This window comes from Hypanus sabinus, chromosome 14 (assembly GCF_030144855.1).
Source record: "Hypanus sabinus isolate sHypSab1 chromosome 14, sHypSab1.hap1, whole genome shotgun sequence".
Classification (NCBI taxonomy): domain Eukaryota; kingdom Metazoa; phylum Chordata; class Chondrichthyes; order Myliobatiformes; family Dasyatidae; genus Hypanus; species Hypanus sabinus.
In genome coordinates, this window is record NC_082719.1 from 94,854,136 (window position 1) to 94,874,970 (window position 20,835).

General features: G+C 38.9%; 1 protein-coding gene across 2 annotated transcripts in view; it reads left to right on the forward strand.

The window, feature by feature from the left end:
* Nucleotides 1–15,019, forward strand: part of lman1 (lectin, mannose-binding, 1) — a 49,243-nt gene extending 34,224 nt beyond the window's left edge. For both annotated transcript variants that reach the window (XM_059989660.1, XM_059989659.1), the window contains exons 11-13: nt 6,274–6,418; nt 8,105–8,226; nt 13,141–15,019. In XM_059989660.1, coding sequence (XP_059845643.1) covers nt 6,274–6,418; nt 8,105–8,226; nt 13,141–13,177 — 304 coding nt within the window. In that variant the 3' untranslated portion in view covers nt 13,178–15,019. The remainder of the gene's footprint in view (nt 1–6,273; nt 6,419–8,104; nt 8,227–13,140) is intronic.
* Nucleotides 15,020–20,835: the final 5,816 nt, after the last annotated feature.

Consider the following 20,835-nt stretch of genomic DNA (forward strand, 5'->3'; position numbering starts at 1 on the left):
AGAGAGAGAAATGTGCCAAATTGCACGTCCCACCCGGGATACAGAATAAGACAACAGCGACTATTGTCTCATGGAGACCACGTGAAAAGCCCTCGGGCAAGGTGGGCTGGTTGAGAGAGAGATTGCATCATCCCAACCTGATTGACACCAGCGACTCCATGAGGAAGTATAAAGGAGAGTCTCAGGGGGACAGCCCCCTCAGACGCACCAAGAAGACATGAGAGAGTGATCCCGCAGCAGCAGGAAGCCATTCTGAAGGAAGCCACGTGCGTTAGATTCCGGGATTGGAATTTGTGGCTGGAATCACAGAAAACCGCTTTTAACTAACATCGGGGAGAGGAAACCAACGCTCCCCCGATTTCACGGACACTTCATCAAGACTTGGCAAGTTCTTTCTCTTTTTCCCCAATCTCTCTCTCTCGGTCCCCCCACATGAGACCCAGCGATTTTCAAAGGGCTGAGGCCTGCAGACTTTCTGAGTGACTTTTATATTTCCAACGGACAATCTGTTAACCCCTAGACAACAACAGAGCTCATTTAATGATGAGTATTACTATACCCGCGCTTTAGATTGAGTGTTGACGATGTGCACTATCTGAATGTATGTATTAACCCTACTTTTGTGTCCCTTTATCAATAAAAACGTTTGAAAATAGTGACATCAGACTTCAACGGACCTCTCTATCTTTGCTGGTAAGTTCTCCAGTTACGGGATTCGTAACAGTATAAAGAGTAACAAGGTGCTGCACATGAGGTTCATTAACAACATAAGAGCCCATGATATTACAGGAAGATGAGATGGATAACATGGATAGATGATTTGCAGGGGGTAAAGAGTTGGATAAGAGGCTGATTCTTGCTGGCTGCCAGTGACAAGTGATGTTAAGCAGGTGTTATACATCAGTCATTTGGATTATGAAATTGATAGCTTTGTGGTTAAGTTTGCGGATGATACAAAGATAGGTGGAGGGGCAGGTAATGTTGAGGAAGCATGGAGTTGTCAGAAGGACTTGGACCAATTGGGAAGGTGGGCAAAGTTGCAGCAGATGGAGTATAGTGCAGGGAAGTATATGATCATACACTTTGGTAGAAGAAATAAAGACAGATTATTTTCAAAATGGTGAGAAAATTTAAATATCAGAGGGGCAAAGGTACTTGGGAGTCCTTGTGCAGGATTCCCTAAAGGTTAAGTTGCTGGTAAGAAAGACAAATACAATGTTAGCATTCATTCAAGAGTACTAGAATATAAGAACAAGAATGTGATGTTGAGGCTTTATAAGGCATTGGTCAGACCGCACTGTAATGTATGGATCTGCAGGGAGCAGCTTATTTATTTCACACAAATTTTGTGACAGTTAATTTTAGTCTATATCTCACATATTTCATAAACCACTGATCTGAAATTTTAAAGGTGAATTTGTTACCTGAATGCCCCTAATACAGTACTTGTAGCTGACCTCTAGACATGTTTGTGATGATGGTCAGAACTTAGGTGGAGTTACAGTAAAACAGTGGTAGATCAATTGCTAAATCCTGTATACCAATCTGATCTGCAGTCACAATGAATATAATTATTGGAAGGCGGTAGTATACTGTATATTAACTTGGAAGTTCTGTGGAGATCATATTCTACGTACTGTGCTACGGAAAGGAAATATTGGCCTTGATAAGTTACAGTGCAGAGTTATTGGAGACGGGGCTAATTAGGTTAGATTATGAATACTGGTTAAATGAACCTTTTTTTAAAGGTGTGTTCTAAATGAAATTTTTGTGTTTTCCTTTTTATTTAACCCTTTTCATTATGTTTAGTTTGAATATTTCCTGATGATATCTGTGTGTTGTGCATTATGAAGTAAATTGTATATGAGTTTCTGATCACTCAAATTATGATAGACTACTTTGTTTAAATGTTGCTGGATTATCAGTGAAATCAGCTTTTTTGTTTAAAATACAGCTATAAATTTATAAATAGCTCTTGCCTTTCTGAAATTTTCATTCAAAATAAATTCCTTGTATATGAAGAATACATATACAACCAAGCCGCCACTTGATAACACAGTAAATTAGTGTTATAATTGGAAGATTAAATCTGCATTGTATGAAGAGATGAAAATATTGTAAATGAGATAGGAAGCTGGAATAAGGAATTCCTTTTTGCCTATCCATTAATGCTTTAGTTTCTTGCTAGACTATTCTATCTTTAATTTCCTTATCAATATCCTGTTTCTTGTTTGCTGAGTTCTCAAATTTTCATAATCCTGGCATTTATTTAATTTTTATCACCTTTTTAATTGGCCATGTAATCAAGGTAGCATAAAACTTACGGCATAAAGCGTGTGTCCGGCATAGATATCCTGTAAACGTCCTATGTGTTTTGCACTGTTATTTTTAAGCTGGTGTTAACTCTAGTTATGCTGCTAAATGAAAATTCAAGAACTGTTTTCGATGAATGCCATTATAATTATTTCAGCACTTGCCAGATTTTATTTGTGGAATTGCATATTTTGACTGGTCATTCACAAGTGTCAGTCTTGTTCCTATTTTAATGGGTAATTACTGAAAGTTCTATTCATAACTAGTGACATTTGCAAACAAAATTAGAACAATTGTTTATGGTTCCATTGAAAATCTGTAATGACTTGATTTCTAACCCCTTGAATACTTTGAATTAGAAAAGTGCAATGAACAAATTGCTTTTCAAAGTAACATGGGTCCCTCAGCTATGCTTTTGATTTAAAAACAATCAATAAATGCATAATACAAAGGAAAGAAATGTTCACTTTTTAATTCCTTACAGATTTAAGCAAAGGTTTAAGGCTGGTTTCTTGACATCAAACATGATACTAGGCAATATGACTCTCTATTTATGAAAAAAATGCTGTTTTTGATTTTAAGTTAATTTTTCTTAACTTATGGTTTGAAGTTCACTGCAGTTGCACAATTTTTTAAATAACAGTCCTTTTAAAACTTTGTTGTGAAATATATGCCTGTACCAAGCCAGTTGCTATTTACTGCCATAGGAGATTCCTTTCTCCTCATTTGCTTGACTATTGCTGTTTGATAAAGTGTGTAGAGATTTATGAGGAACCAATCTGAATGAAATGTGTGGTTTCAGACAGATTAACTGAGAAATGGTTCAAAGATCAAATTCATGATTGTGTATTATGCTCACAGACAGGGATTAAAAAGCCCAATAAAATTGCCTCTAGCACTCACTCTAATCTACTTTAGAAAAGTGCAAAGCCATTGCAATAACCTCCCAATGTGTCTGGTATTTGTTAAAATCACACATCTCAAAATTTTTTTAAAAATATGCAAAGTATTTGACTTGTCAATTGGTATAAAAGAATAAGAAACATTTTTAAACTTCCTGTACTTAAAACAGAATTTGATATTGCTTTTCCTTTTACACAATGTGCTTAAGGTAATTTCTTAACAAAACCAGTGTAATTTCCATTGTAAATTATAAACTCAGTCTAATTTGTTTGAATCTAAGAAATGTAATCTTCGATTAAAGGAATAATCTTGCCCTAAAGGTTTGTTATTTTGCCTTGATTAAAACAAATGAATGTCTTAGCCAATACAACTTTTAAGGTGAAGGCTATCAATAACCTGATAAACTGAGTAACTTTACTACAAATTGTAAATTTTATTACATAAGACATCAATTTCATTCAATTGTCCTTAAACAGTTTAACAGTTTTTCTGTTATGTTAAAAATAAAGTTCAGCTAGGAGAAGGGTCTTGAAGAATGATGTTTTTGTCAAGTTTTTGATTTGAAGATTTGAGTACTCAGCATGGATGAGTGTGTTTCTCAGACAGAAGTTTGTTACTGGAAATGGCCCACTTGCTACTTAATTATGTCCCTTGAAGAACATAAAATGGTACAGTACAGGAACTCGCCCTTCAGGTCACGACGTCTGTGCTGACAATCATGCCAATGTAACTGCACGTCTGCCCAGATATGGTCTGTATCCTCGATTCTCTGCCTGCTTCTGTCTGTCTAAATGTATCTTAATCTGCTGTTGTATCTGCTTCCCTGGCAGTGCATTCCAAGTGCCTACCACACTCTCTAAAACAAAACATTTGCCACATAAAGTCTCCTTTAAACCTTTTCCTCTCTTACCTGAAAACTATGCCTTTCCTTGACATATACATATATATCACTCATAATTTTATGTTCTTTATCAAGTTACCCCTCAGCCTCTAAACCTCCAAGGCAAACAATCGAAGAAGGATACAATGGGGTCTTTTAAGAACCTCTTAGATGGGTACATGGAGCTTCGAAAAATAGAGGGCTATGCGCTAGGGGAATTCTAGGCAGTTTCTAGAGTAGGTTACATGATTGGCTCAGCATTGTGGGCCGAAGAGCCTGTAATGTGCTGTAAATTTCTATGTTCTCTATGTAAGGTTCAGCATAAGAATTATATTGATGAAATCTATCTCAGCTTTTCAGTGGGCAATCTGTAAAAATGTATATTTAGAGTCATAATCATGTTTAATATCACCAGCATGTCATGAAATTTGTTAACTTTATGGTTGCAATACAATGAAGTACATGTTTAATAAATATAAAGAGAAAAAAACTGAATTACATTAAGCATACATTAAGTCTATTAAATGGTTATGTTAAAATAACTAGTGCAAAAAAAAAAGTAGTGAGGTAGTGTTCATGGGTTCAATGTCCATTTTGAAATTGGATGGCAGAGAAGAAGCTGTTCTTGAATTGCTGAGTGTGTGCCTTCAGGCTTCTGTACCTCCTTCCTAATGGTAACAATGAGAAGATGGCATGTCCTGGATGGTGGGGATCCTTGATGACGGACATTGCCTTCCCAAAGCACTGCTCCTTAAAGATGTCTTGGATACTACAGAGGCTAGTACCCATGATGGAGTAGATTAATTTTACATGTTTCTGCAACTTAATTCGATCTTGCCTCTGCCCATACCAGATGGTGATCCAGCAGATAGAATGCTCTCCACAGTACATTTATAGAGATTTCTGAACATTTTGACAAACCACATCTCCTCAACCGCTGAATAAAATATGGCTGCTGTCTTGCATTTTTTTGAAGCTGCATCAATATGTTGCATCCAGGTTAGGTCCTTTGTGATATTGACTCCTAGGAACTTGAAATTGCTCACTTTCTCCACTTCTGGATTGGTTTGTGCTCCCTCATCTTGCCCTTTCTGAAGTCCACAATCAGGTCTTTGGTCTTGCTGATGCTGAGTGCAAGGTTATTGCCGTGAAACCACTCAACTAGCTGGTATATCTCGTTCCTGTATGCCCTTTCATCACCATCTGAAGTTCTGTCAACAATGATTGTATCATTAGCAATTTTATAGATGGCATTTGAACTATACCTAGACACACAGTCACGGGTGTCGAGAGAGAGCAGTGAGTTAAGCACACACCCTTGTGGTGCGCCAGAGTTGATTGTCAGCAAAGTGGAGATATTATATCTCGACTGGAAAAATATAGGGACTGGAAACATTTTTTTTTCCTCCCAGTTCTGGTAAAGGGTCTCAGCCTAAAATGTTGACTGGTTATTCTTTTCTATAGATGCTACTTGGCCTGCTGAATTTCTCCAGCAATTTTTTATGTTGCTAGGTATTTGGATTGTCCAAGTGATCGAAGGCTGTGTGGAGAGCCATTGAGATCACATCTGCTGTAGATGTGTTTTGAATAAGTGTCAAATATCCTTTGAATCAGTTCAAGGATACAAGGCAGTTCATATTCTGAATACATCCTTAATCAATACATTGATATATCTATAAAAGTCAAATACTGAAGTTACTGGAAGTACTTAGCAGCTCAGGCAGCTTCTGTGGAAAGACTTGTAAACACCAAAGATCTTGTCACATTTTATTTTTGCAGTTGGAAATTTGAGTGCTTATATTGGTTGTTGCATTTCACATATTTCATCAGTTGATTGCAGTTCAGTATCTTCAATCTTATGAAAACTGACAAGTAACATGAAAACTAACAAGTAACATAAAAACTAAGCAGGTTGGTTAACATCCATGAAGAGGAATAAACAGCATTCCTAGTAAAGAGTCTTGCCCTGAAGTGTCAACTGTTTATTCCTCTCCACGGATGCTGCTTGACCTGCTGTGTTCCACTAGCATGTGTGTTGCTCAAGATTTCCATCCGAAATGCAGAATCTCTTGTGTTTATATAACTTAGTAATTGTCTGTCTTTGTAGCATTACTTTGAAAGTTTTGAATGTAGCCAGCTATCTAACTATTCACATTGACATTTGTCTATCTCTTTAGGAATTCAGTAACTAATGCCCTGAGTCAGGCAGCTCAGCTTCCAGGTGGTGCAACTGGAGGGTATGAAATGACTCAGCATTTCAATGATATCAAAGAACACCTCCATGTTGTGAAAAGAGACCTTGGTGCATTGGTACAAAGAAATGTAAGTGCTTCAAGTCTTGTTTCAGAGTTCAGAACAAACTCAACTTGTTTGTTATGCAATACTTCTAGCTTTTTCAAGCATCCAAAGTCTTTAGATCTAACAATTTTGCTTAATGTATAAGTTAATAATGTAGTTACTAGTGAGATGGAGCTAACAGGAAATTATAATTTTGCATGGCATTAGCATTGCCCACTTTTTGATGTAGTTTTACTGTTCATTTGATCCGCTCCTGAAGACTAGCAGAGACTGCAAAACTCCTTTCGATTTTAATAAATGAGTAAATTAATGATTTGTGAGGTAGGGCAATTTAACATTTCCCTTTGCATCCCCTCTGTCTAGTTTGCAACCTTGTCAACTATTTTTTTGGACCCTAGACAACTGTTTCTGTAGTTGATGTGAAGTTAGCCTGCTGGTCCTAGACTCACCCACTGAGTTTGATGCAGTCTGTACCTCATGATTGCTCCTCTTTTGATCACTGTAGCTGCACTAAACCTTCTGTGACCCCCAGGGTTCAGTAAAAATCAAGTCTTGCTGCTGTAGCTGTATCACAAAGTGCAAATGCACAGTAGCAGCAACTAAGGCTCCTACAGGAACTGGAAACAATTTGACTGCTCTTGCTGTCAAGACCTCGTCAGGAGTTACTGATCATCAGACATATTAAAAATATTTCAAAATTAAGCCAAGTATATGGGACAGAATTAAACTTTGGTAACTGGAGGTAGCTGCTTCGAGCTCGACTAGATCAATTAATATTTCAAAGCTGTGCTGTTTGAGGATTCTACTGTATATTTGCTAATTAAAAACTTAATTCATGACTAATGTTTTTTTATGTAACTCACAGCTTAGTGTGCTTAGTCATGTGGTAGAGCAGGCAATGTGTATAAACATTCAACTTCCATCGTGTTTCTGTACAATGGCGCTATGGTGTAGAACTGTCCAAAACAATGGATGGGAGATATGTGGCAGTGAGATATGGAATTGCCATCCACAACAAAACATGATCTGGTCTGATTCTCCGTAGAAATTCACATATGAAACACCATCTGTCTTGTATAAAGGTAATACTTGCTGTTTCCCTTTAACCTATCTTGTATACTCATCAAATTAGATAAATTCCCTTGAAGGGTTTTCAGAGCAACCATTTTGGTCAGGTCTTCTGTGAAACGGAGAATACTGGGACTTGACTAACTTAGCATCTCTCAATTTTGTCAGGTCTATTTTTCTTACATCACAGATTGTGGACATTTGATCCATTGAGTCATTCTCATTGGACAGATGAGTATGTCCTGCGGAATGACCCATAGGACGTTTTCTAGGAGTCTTTGGCTGACTCGTGGAGAAGTACCAGTCACCCAGTTATTTCCCTTTTAACCTTGTGTCTCATACATGTCAGTTAAAACCCCCTGATTTTCTCACCAGCCACATACACTTGTAATTGGTTAAATGTCTAACAATCAGTTCCCCTTTGAGGCGAGGGAGGTAACCAGGTAACCTGGAGGAAACCTGTGCAGTCCCAGGAGAGCATGCAAACTCCACACAAATGGCAACAGAGATCAGAGATGAACTTGGGTAACTGGAAGCAGCTGCTTTGTATTTGACTGGATCGATTAATATTTCAAAGCTGTGCTATTTGGGGATTCTACTGTATATTTGCTCATGTAAATCATGACTCATGTTTTTCAACAGGTAAATATTGAGAAGCCGAAATGCCCAGAATTACCCCCATTCCCATCATGTTTATCTACAACTCATTTCTTCATGTTTGTGGCCTTTCAAACGGTATTGTTCATTGGTTATATAATGTATAGGTAAGTATAATTTACATTGATGAAGAGGGTTTTATTTTTGGCTTTTAATGCTTATAAGGATGCAATTAGTGAATTTTAATTAAATTATAAGGAAATTTACATGGAATATCCAGCATTCATTAGCACTAATTTTGTTTTGGCTTAAATGCTGTCAAGATCAGTATCATTGTTCAAAATCAGCATAGTATTGTTGACATTTTTGAATTGAATATAATGAATTAATCTTGTATCTGGTGTATTTTTCCTAATGGTACATATGAACTACTGGTCAAATTTCTAGTACTTGACTACCAGACACTTTAGGGTCATGCCAAGTAGCATTGGCAAACCACATAACTCTGATCTTTGATTGAGCAAATCTAAATGTTTGTGAGTGAGTCCAGTCATAAACATAATGTCCAGAGCATGAAAATGGATGTTTGCATCATACTATAGACTTTCTTTACAGCCACCAGTTTGTTCTTGCAGAATACTGTTCCTTCCCAAAATTGCTGATCTTTTCCCTTCGTCACTTCATTTTCTTCCCTCTGTGACATCCCTCTCAACCATCCATCCCTCCTTTCATAATGACATAAACATTCAAACTCGCCCCAAATTAGATATCCACCCTGACAACTTGGGGAGTAAACCTTTCAATGACGATCAAATCTTCAATCATATTCAAAGGTTGTAAATTCCAGGTGTCTTCTTATAGGAAATACTTCCCTTTCATAAGCTTTCACTGGCATCAGGGTCATCTTACCCTTGCAGTTTCTTAGCTCAACCCGCAAGGTTTCAACATCTTCCGATCCTATGTCACATCTTTCTGCTGATTTGGTGCTATTTATAACTAGCAGACCAATGCCACCCCCTCTGCCTACCTTCCTATCCCTCCGATGCAACGTGTAACCTTGGACATTCATCTTCCAACTACAACCATCCTTCAGCCACGATTCAGTGATGGCCACAACATCATACCTGACAGTCTGTAATAGTGCAACAAGATCATCCTCCTTATTTCATATACTCAGTGCAGTGAGATATAACACTTTGAGTACTGTATTTGATACCATTTTTGATTCTGCATCCATAATGCACTGATACTCGCCCTGTTGGCTGCAATTTTGTCCTATCATCTGCCTGTCCTTCCTGACTGCACGCAATCTGCTTTTTCACCTTATGTCCTATCCTGAGTCCCTTCACTCAGTTTCCCACCGCCCTGCCAAATTAGTTTAAACCCTCCCCAACAGCTCTAACAAGCCTGCCTGTGAGAATGTTGATACCCCTCGTGCACAGAATCTTCTGTCTGTTCCTATGACTATTGAATCCCCTATCACTTCCACTCTCCTCTCCTCCTTCTTTCCCTTCTGTACCATGGACCCATGCTCAGTGCTGGTAACACGGTCTCTGGCACTCCCCTCGGAGTTCAAACTCCACAACGGTATGCAACACAGTATATTTATTATTTTGGGCAATAGCCACAGGGGTGTTCCGCTTGAACTGCCTGTTCACATTCCCAGCTACTCTCCTCTTGCAACTTAGGGGTGGCTACTTCTTCCTACCTCTGATCGATAATCTCCTCACTCTCCTGTACAAGCCAAAGGTCATCCAGCTACTGCTTCAGATCCCTAACAAGGTCTTCAAGGAGCTGTATCTGGATGCATTGCACGCAGATGTGGTCCCCTGGGAGGCTCTGGGTCTCCCAAGACTCCATCCCCAGCATGAAGAACACACAATTGCCATTTACTACACTAGGTACAGTAAAGGGGGAGAAAGGGGAACCTTAAAAGAAACTCCCCAAAACCAGCGCCTCTTTTGAGACAAAGCCTGACACTCCCACTCTCACCACTGGCCTACTCCCAACAATAGCTGCCCCGCTTGTCCCTTCTGTACTTTTAAACAAATGTCACTGACTTAGGCACTCATAATTTTTTCCACATGGGAACATGCATAAATTTATTTAGTTGCCATTAATTATCCTGAGAAACAAACAAATATTTGCAGAAAATTCTGGAAAAGTGCAAGTGGGGCAGCATCTGTACAACCAAAAGCAGTTATGTTTTTGTGTCCTGGGCTCTTTATCAGATGAGCTGAATACGCCATAATTTGTTGGGGAGAAGCCGTAGTTAAAGAACGAAGATGTTTCATTCTTCAACAAATCCAGTTAAACCTTTTATCTATTCCCTCCGTTAACTGCGCTGTAAACATTTTAAACCACTTTTTATAATACTGTTTACATTGTAAATACATGCTGGCTTTTTATGTATTTTTGCATATTTTATTCCTTATCCGAATGAAGCAACAATTCCTTTGCACTGCTATCCACTAGCTTTGCATCTTTGATCAAATGAGCTTATTCTTATGTCCTTCTATCAGACATTCGTTTTATTTCACCATCACGCTTCCCTATGTTAGTTCAAAGTTCAAACTAAATTTTTTTATCAATGTCTGTATATATCAGCATATATAACAATTACAGCATGGAAACAGGCCAACTCGGCCCTTCCAGTCCATGCCGAACGCTTACTCTCACCTAGTCCCACCGACCTGCACTCAGCCCATAACCCTCCATTCCTTTCCTGTCCATATACCTACCCAATTTTTTTTTTAAGTGACAAAATCGAACCTGCCTCTACCACTTCTACTGGAAGCTCATTCCACACAGCTACCACTCTCTGATTAAAGAAGTTCCCCCTCATGTTACCCCTAAACTTCTGCCCCTTAACTCTCAACTCATGTTCTCTTGTTTGAATCTCCCCTACTCTCAATGGAAAAAGCCTATCCATGTCAACTCTATCTATCCCACTCATAATTTTAAATACCTCTATCAAGTCCCCCCTCAACCTTCTATGCTCCAAAGAATAAAGACCTAACTTGTTCAACCTTTCTCTGTAACTTAGGTGTTGAAACCCAGGTAACATTCTAGTAAATCTCCTCTGTACTCTCTCTATTTTGTTGACATCTTTCCTATAATTCGGTGACCAGAACTGTACACAATACTCCAAATTTGGCCTCACCAATGCCTTGTACAATTTTATCATTACATCCCAACTCCTATACTCAATGCTCTGATTTATAAAGGCCAGCATACCAAAAGCTTTCTTCACCACCCTATCCACATTAGATTCCACCTTCAGGGAACTATGCACCATTATTCCTACTCTGTTCTACTGCATTCTTCAATGCCCTAACATTTACCATGTTTGTCTTATTTTGACTATTCCTACCAAAATATAGCACCTCACACTTATCAGCATTAAATTCCATCTGCCATCTTTCAGCCCACTCTTCTAACTGGCCTAAATCTCTCTGCAAGCTTTGAAAACCTACTTCATTATCCACAACGCCACCTATCTTAGTATCATCTGCATACTTACTAATCCATTTTACCACCCCATCATCTAGATCATTAATGTATATGACAAACAACATTGGACCCACTAGTCACCGGCCTCCAACCTGACAAACAGTTATCCACCACTACTCTCTGGCATCTCCCGTCCAGCCACTGTTGAATCCATTTCACTACTCCAATATTAATACCTAACGATTGAACCTTCCCAATTAACCTTCCGTATGGAACCTTGTCAAAGGCCATACTGACATCCATATAGACAACATCCACTGCTTTACCCCCGTCAATTTTCCTAGTAACCTCTTCAATAAATTCAATAAGATTTGTCAAACATGACCTTCCACGCACAAATCCATGTTGATTGCTCCTAATCACAGACTGTCTATCCAGATAATTATATATAGCGTCTCTAAGAATACTTTCCATTAATTTATCCACCACTGACGTCAAACTTACAGGCCGATAGTTGCTAAGTTTACTCTTAGAACCCTTTTTAAACAATGGAACCACATGAGGAAAACGCCAATCCTCCGGCACCATCCCCGTTTCTAATGACATTTGAAATATTTCTGCCCTGAGATTCATTTCCTTGTGGGTATTCACAGAACAAAGAAATAAAATAGAATTAGTGAAAAACTGTTCACAGAGACTGACAAATAAGAAATTTGCAAATACAGAAAACAAATCATAATGATAATAAATAATACTGAGAGTTGTTAAAAATGAATCCATAGATTGTAGAGTTGATATCTTTATCAGGTCATTATCCTTCCCTACTTTAGTATAGAGAATAGCACAGGTCCTTCTGCCCATAATAGTTGATTCTTTAAACGACTCCACGATCAATCTAACCTACAGAGAAAAGAAAAGCTACCTCTTCTACCTAGATAAATTTGTGTCCCTCTGTCTCTGTTCTTAGAGAGGATCTCAGATATGGAACCAAATCACAAAGGAGAAAATCTGCAGATGCTGGAAATCCAGGCAATGCACACAAAATGCTGGAGGAACTCAACAGATCAGGTAGCGTCGATGGAAAAAAGTACAGTCGATGTTTCGGGCCAAGACTCTTCAGTAGGACTGACTGAAGGGCCTCGGCTGGCAACACCGACTACTTTTTTCCGTAGATGCTGCCTGGCCTGCTGAGATGCTCCAGCTCTTTTGTGTCTTGCCCAGATGTGAAAAATTACCTGTTCTCTCATCTGCTGATCTTTTTTCCCCTTGGTGTTTTGCATTTAAATTTGCATTTGTTTTAGTGTCAATAATTACCTATCTTAATGCAAATAATGAACACACACTTTAATGGTTTAAACCTTTAGTGGTTTAGGCTGTTGTGTTAAAAGAATTCTGGCAATAAAAACTGTTCAAATTATATTCCTTATAACTCCTGCTATACATCTATCTTTGGTATTTTTGGAAACAAATGAAAATCAATCCATTTGTGGAGACACAAAGTCAAAAGTGCGATTCCTTTGTGTCCCCTCCCAAAAAGTTAAAGTGAATGGTATCTTGCCTTTTGCACTTCTTTAGGCTGAATAATGGTATATTTTTCATCTACTAATAGTTATTTCTTTCTCTCACAGGAGCCAGCAAGAAGCAGCTGCGAAGAAGTTCTTTTGATGTTACTGTTCTTAGTTTTTACTTTGATAGTGCCCTGTGATGAAACAAAGGAAAACTAAATGAATTTTTAAAAAAAAATATTTTTCAACAAACTAAGTTATTGTGGGATGCTATTTCCTTAATTCCAAAATTATTTTGTGCATACAAATTATTTTTCTACAGCTAAAGATGAAGCTGTGGGCAGTTAATTTTTTTTTTGAATTCTGCATTATGGAGTTACAATGTTACAGAAGAATGAAATAGATGTTTACATGATAAGTAAAGCAATAACTGAGAATGCTGATTCTGTTCTTTGGAGGTGTTTGGAAATAAGTTAGTAAGAACTAGATGAAAGTTCTTGGGTGCTCATAACTATTGTTTGACTTTACAACCATATATTGCTTTGTCTGTACCTTTTTTTTTTGAAAAAAGGGTTTTGTAATTACACCCTTCTCTAAACTTGTTCTTCTTGGCTTTAATTCATGTAATTTTTCATGAATCTTTTCTTGCCTTTTTCAATTGCAAATTCAGACTTAATCTTGCATTTCATAATTTAGTCCCAAGTGGCCATTTTGTCAAATCTAACTTTCACCTTAAAGAGTAACCCTGTATCTTTGACATTAGTATCTCTCTCATTAAGAAAGTTGGTTTTCTTTTTTTTTTGTCAAATGTTCAGTTCTTTGTTAAAACCCAAGTATTTTGGAGTTGAGTATCACTCTTGTACCTGGAAGGAACTTCTGGCACATTTTCTCTCCCTTCTAAATGGGATGCAAAGAAAAACTGCCCAAAAGACATGTTAGAATTTTATATAAATTAAAAAGCAAAATTGTCTTTTTCTGTGGTCTCATTCATGTCTGAACTTTGGCCTTTCTTAATAGATGTGCTTAATCTTTTGAATGTGTACTTCCTTTCAAATTCATACTCTCTCTGCTCTGTCCTCAATTTTTTGAACTCCAGATTAATGTTCTTAATTATTTCTATCTGTTCCTTTGTCTGTTGACCTGTAATTTGTTTATAAAATTCAACCTTCTGAACAGCCAGTTATTTTTGTTTGTGCTGCCGACCATTGTGAAAGAAAGTCATTTCAAGCTTGAAGATTGCTTCTATGTATATCCAATATAAAACAACTGATTAAGTTTATCCTAAGGGCACTTGGGTGCCCAATATTTTGTAGTCTTTGACATGTAGCCAAGTACTTCAAAACATCAATCCAAAAAAATCCACAATTTTGTTCAAATTTTATTCTTGTCTAACTTCCTTAGAGACTCATTCCAGTAGCATACTGTATAGTGTAAGGCTGAAAGTGTGTGTGTTTTAAATGTATGAAAAATACATGCTCTGATAATCAATATGTATTTGAATATCCAGATCATTCTTCAGGTCAATCATGTTGAAGAAATCCTTGAGGATGCACAGACTTGCTCTGAAGAATAGGCCATTCACCCCTAGTTTGTAAATGTAGATAATTCTTGAGATTTGATTCTTTCCCAACCATGGCAGTTGCATGCACTCCCCGTTAGAGTCCTTTATCCCCCAAGTCTTGACCAACTGCATTAGAAGCGTTATGGGCCATCCGTGCACTGGTGGGTAGTGTGGATTGTTGGCTGGTTATAATTTAAAATAGAAAAGGGAATTGTATACAGTAATGGACATTTGAAGATCATCTGTGAAATTTCCTTTATTTTTTAAAAGAAAGGAAATTGTTTTTTTTATTAATGTCCTCTTGCAACTCAAGGAAACCAATTTATATTTGGGTGTTGACAGACTTTAACCATTCAACTATGAAATGTTTTAATGAAATATCTTGTTATATTAAAAGACAAGACGATTGAATGGTATTAAAACTGTTTGAAATTAAGTTTACTGAAGGCTTTCATTATTAATACCTTCTGCATAGTTGTCTGAGTTATTCTCATTTAAAGAAAATCAGCAAATAGCAGCACAAGTGGAGTTGGTGTCTTCCTATTAATGGTTCTCAGTAAATTTGCAGTGCAAAGTAAGTTTGGAGAACAGTAGATATATAAAACATGATTGGTTCTCATGGTCCATAAAGGAAAGAGCTGCTACTATCTCCTATGCTAAGCTTCTTTCTCACTTAATATATCTTGAAGTGAAGTGAATCAGTAGACATGCTATCCATCACTTGTCTTTGTCTTAAGTGTCTACTCACTAAACAAGAGCTTGTATCAAGTATCTTTATTTGCAGGTGCAATTGCATCAGCTAAGCACCATTTACGAAAGACAAATTAATCACAGATTATTACAAGAAATTAGTTAGAATAAAAGACTTTTAATGCAAGTATTGCTAAGCTGTAGTGGTTAGTATTTTACCAGTAGGTTCAAGAATAGAATGGTTGAAGGAAGTAGCTGATTTTGAACTGGTGTATGCTATTTCAGGCTTCTCTATCTGATGGCAGCTGAAAAACAATGGGATACCCCAGATGGTGTGTGCTTAGCCCACTGCTCTATATACTCATGACTGTGTGGCTAGGCATAGCTCAAATATATCATCTATAAATTTGCTGATGATACAACCATTGTTGGTAGAATCTCAGGTTGTGACGAGAGGGCGTACAGAAGTGAGTTATGCCAACTAGTGTAGTGATGTGGCAACCTGGTACTCAATGTCAGACGAAAGCTGATTGTGGACTTCAGGAAGGGTAAGACAAAGGAACAAATACCAATCCTCATAGAAGGATCAGAAGTGGAGAGAGTGAGCAGCTTCAAGTTCCTGGGTGTCAAGATCTCTGAGGATCTAATCTGGTCCCAATATATCGATGTAGTTATGAAGGAGGCAAGACAGCGGCTATACTTTATTAGGAGTTTGAAGAGATCTGGCACGTCAACAAATACACTCAAACACTTATATAGTTGTACCATGGAGAGCATTCTGACAGGCTGCATCACTGTCTGGTATGGAGGGGCTATTGCAGTGTGACGAGATCTGAAGGACGATTCTAAAGTGGGCTGCCCCTTTAAACGAGAGAGAGAGAGGGAGCGAACAGCTTGTGTGCTAATTCAGCAGCAGGCGAGACAAAGTCTGAGTTGCCTTGGAAACTGAAAGGCGGAGCTATATGATAGACAACTGGTGTTCCGCACTGCTGAGATGTATGCAAGGTCAGATGACTTTTTAATCAGAGACTACGCGAGACGCACGACGCCAGAGGCAAGGAGGACCCTGGTGAGCTTTGAGTACCCACGACAAGGGTGGGGTTTTTGCTCACAGTGTGAACAAAGGGGTGACCGGTGGGGAGCTATTGGTGTGTTTAATCCTGGTCTGGGGTTGATAACTCCACCACAGAAGACGGCATCCCCTTTTCTGTGGTCACAAGTTGGTGACTTATTTTAAATAAGTTTCGAAAACAGGAGGATGACGTGGAGGATCGGCATTGGAAGATAAACCAACACTCTAACTCTCTCTCCAAATCTACTCAAACCAAATTCCAGAACTGAACTGATTACTTTTACCATACCACCGTAAGACTGTATCACCTAATCACCTGAGCTGGGGAAGCTTGGGAATCAAAAGAAGCTGCAGAAGGTTGTAAATTTAGTCGGCTCCATCTTGGGTACTAGCCTGCAAAGTACCCAGGTTAGCTTCAGGGAGCGATGTCTCAGAAAGGCAGTGTCCATTATTAGAGACCTCCAGCACACGGGGGCATGCCCTTTTCTCACTGTTACCATCAGGTAGGAGATACAAAAGCCTGAAGGGACACACTCAGCGATTCAGGAACAGCTTCTTCCCCTCTGCCATCCGATTCCTAAATGGACATTGAACCCTTGGACACTACCTCACTTTTTTTTAATATACAGTATTTCTGTTCTTTGCACATTTATCTATTAAATTATACATTGATTAGTGTTTTTTAATTTTATTTATTTATTATTTTTTCTCTCTCTGCTAGATTATATATTGCATTGAACTGCTGCTGCCAAGTTAACAAATTTCATGTCACATGCCAGTGATAATAAACCTGATTCTGATAATGGGGATCTTTGCTGATCGGTGTTGTCAATAGTGGGGAAGAATTTACATCATAAGAGCATAAGGAGCAGGAGTAGGCCATCTGGCCCATCAAGCCTGCTCCACGATTCAATAAAATCATTGCTGATCTGGCTATGGACTCATCTTCACTTACATGATATACTTGGCAGAGTCTCCTTTTCTCTCTGCCACTTTTACATTTGAATTGCTGTATCAGACCAAGAGGCAGCCTGTCATGATTCTTTCAATAGTACGCCTGTAGAAGTTTGTTAGTGTTCAGTGAAAAGCTTAACCTAAGAAAGTAAAGACCCTTGCAGACAGTAAGCACCATTTTACACAACATTCATCTGGCTGAATCCAGCTTCCTGAAACAGACAGTCTATTCTGCACTCTAAATGGGAGGAAGTTGACAACAGAAAGGAATTATTGATGTGTTCAAACTGCAATTTGTCAAGCAAACTATCTCCTTGGAATCACTGATCTATTATTTTGGAACAGACTAAATGGGCTGAGGGGCCTGTTACTGTGCTGTAGTGCTCTATGACTGTCAAAGTGGGGAAGGAACATTCAGGATGGGATTGAAAACGTGAAGTGCAAGCACTACAAATACACAGAAAGGACTGAAGGAATGCACAGTCTCACGGCCTATCCACTAGCCCGCCCCATCTGTGGAAGAGTCCATAGTTCCTAAATTGGCCTCATCAGCCAGCTGTTCAAAACAGATGAGGATCAATGTTTTTCTTGGCCAGAAGGGTGTCAATTCTGTGGAATTCATTACCATGGATGGCTGTGGAGGCCAAATCATTGAATATATTTAAAACAGATTGATAGGTTCTTGAATACACCATAAGATATAGAACAGAATTAAGCCATTTTGCCCATTGAGTCTACTCCAACATTTCATCATGGCTAATCCAACTTTTTTCTCAGCCCCAGTCTCCTGCCATCTACCTATATCCCTTCATGCCCTAAGCAATCAAGAATCAGACAAGTTAGGAAAGCATTTAATTGGAGTAAGGGGTAATATGAATCTATCAGGCAAGAACTTGGAAGCATACATTGAGAAAAGATGCTCTCAGGGAAATGAATGGCAGAAATGTGACAAATGTTCAGGGGATTTTTGCGTGGTGCTCTGCATAGCTATGTTCCAGTGAGATGGAATGGATGGTAGAGTACAGGAACCTTGGTGTACAAAGGCTATTGAAAATCTAGTAAAGAAGAAAAGCTTACGAAAGATTCAAAAAACTAGGTAATGATAAAGATCTAGAAGATTATAAGACTAGCAGGAAGGAGCTTCAGAATGAAATTAGGAGACCCAGAAGGAGCCATGAGAAGGCCTTGGCTAGCAGGATTAAGGAAAACCCCAAGGCATTCTACAAGTATGTGAAGAGCAAGAGGATAAGACGAGAGAACAAGACCAACCAAGTGTGACAGTAGCAAAGAGAGTATGGAACTGGAGGAGATAGCAGAGGTACTTAATGAATACTTCACTTCAGTGTTCACTATGGAAAAGGATCTTGGCAATTGTAGGGATGCCTTACTGCAGTTTGAAAAGCTTGAGCATATAGACATTAACAAAGAGGATGTGCTGGAACTTTCAGAAAGCATCAAGTTGGATAAAGCTCTGGGCCTGGATGAGATGTACCCCAGGCTTCTGTGGGAGGCAAGGGAGGAGATTGCTAAGCCTCTAGCAATGATCTTTGCATCATTAATGGGGATGGGAGAGGTTCCAGAGGATTGGAGGGCTACAGATGTTGTTCACTTATTCAAGAAAGGGAGTAGAGATAGTCCAGGAAATTATAGACCAGTGAGTCTTACTTCAGTGGTTGGTAAGTTGATGGAAAATATCCCGAGAGGCAGGATTTATGAACATTTGGAGGGGCATAATATGATCAGGAATAGTCAGCATAGCTTTGTCAAAGGCAGGTTGTGCCTTAGGATCCTGATTAAATTTTTTGAGGATGCAACTAACCACTTTGATGAAAGTAGAGCAGTAGATGTAGTGTATATGGATTTCAGCAAGGCATTTGATAAGGTACTCAATGCAAGGCTTATTGAGAAAGTAAGGAGGCATGGGATCCAAGGGGACCAGGCTTTGTAGACCCAGAATTGGGCTGCTCAGAGAAGGCAAAGAGTGGTTGTAGATTGGTCATATTCTGCATGGAGTTCAGTGAGAGTGGGGTGCCTCAGGGATCCATTCTAAGACGTTTTCTCTTCGTGATTTTTATAAATGACCTAGATGAGGAAGTGGAGGGAAGGGTTAGTAAATTTGCTGATGACACAAAGGTTGGATGTGTTGTGGATAGTGTGGAGGGCTGTCTGTGGTTACAGCGGGACATCGATAGGATGCAAAACTGGGCTGAGAAGTGGCAGATGGAGTTCAACCCAGGTAAGTGTGGAGTGGTTCATTTTGGTAGGTCAAATATGATGGCAGAATATAGTATTAATGGTAAGACTCTTGGCAGTGTGGAGGATCAGGGAGATCTTGGGGTCCGAGGCCATAGGATGCTCAAAGCAGCTGCACAGGTCAACTCCGTGGTTAAGAAGGCATACAGTGCATTGGCCTTCATCAACCATGGATTGAATTTAAGAGCCGAGAGGTAATACGACCCTGGTCAGACCCCACTTGGTGTACTGTGCTCAGTTCTGGTCACCTTGCTACAGGAAGGATGTGGAAACTATAGAAAGGGTACAGAGGAGATTTACAAGGATGTTACCTGGATTGGGGAGCATGCCTTACAAGAATAGGTTGAGTGAATTCGGTCTTTTCTCCTTGGAGCGGCATAGGATGAATGGTGACCTGATAGAGGTGTACAACATGATGAGAGGGATTGATCATGTGGATAGTCAGAGGCTTTATCCCAGGGCTGAAAATAAGAGGGCACAACTTTAAGCTGCTTGGAAGTAGGTACAGAGGAGACATCAGAGGTAAGTTTTTTATGCAGAGAGTGGTGAGCGTGTGGAATGGGCTGCCGGTGACGGTGCTGGAAGCGGATACGATAGGGTCGTTTAAGAGACTCCTGGATAGGTGTATGGAGCTTAGTAAAATGGAGGGCTATGGATAACCCTAGGTTATTTTGTAAAGTATGTACATGTTTGGCACAGCATTGTGGGCTTAAGGGACTGCATTTTGCTGTAGATTTTCTATGTTCTAATCTACCAACCACTGCCTTAAATATAAATATAAGTTGGTCTTTACAGCTGACTGTGGCAAAGAATTCCACAGATTCACAACTGATTGGTCAGGATGTCAAAGATTACAGGGAGAAGACAGGAGAATGGGGTTGAGGGTTGAGAGGGAGGGACAATAAATCAGCCAAGATAGAATGGTAATGTTGACTCAATGGGCAGAATAGCCTGATTCTGCCCCCATATTTTATGGTACCAAAACTGGAGTGGAAGCAAATCATCTTTATCCCAATGGACTGCTTAAGAAGAGCTATATATATATGTGTGTGTGTGTGTCTGTATATGTATGTATATGAATGTAATTATCTTTCCAGTTGTTGTTGGCTCCCATACAACACATTTCACATTTAGATCTTACTCCCTTAAGTGCTTCGAGAACTTACCTTCCTGACGCATTCTGCCCTCTGTTCTGAAGAAGGTGTACATGGAACCATTAGAGCACCTTAAACCTTTTGGACCAAATGATTTATTTCTGGCCTAAATACTGCATAATTCTGTATGCTAA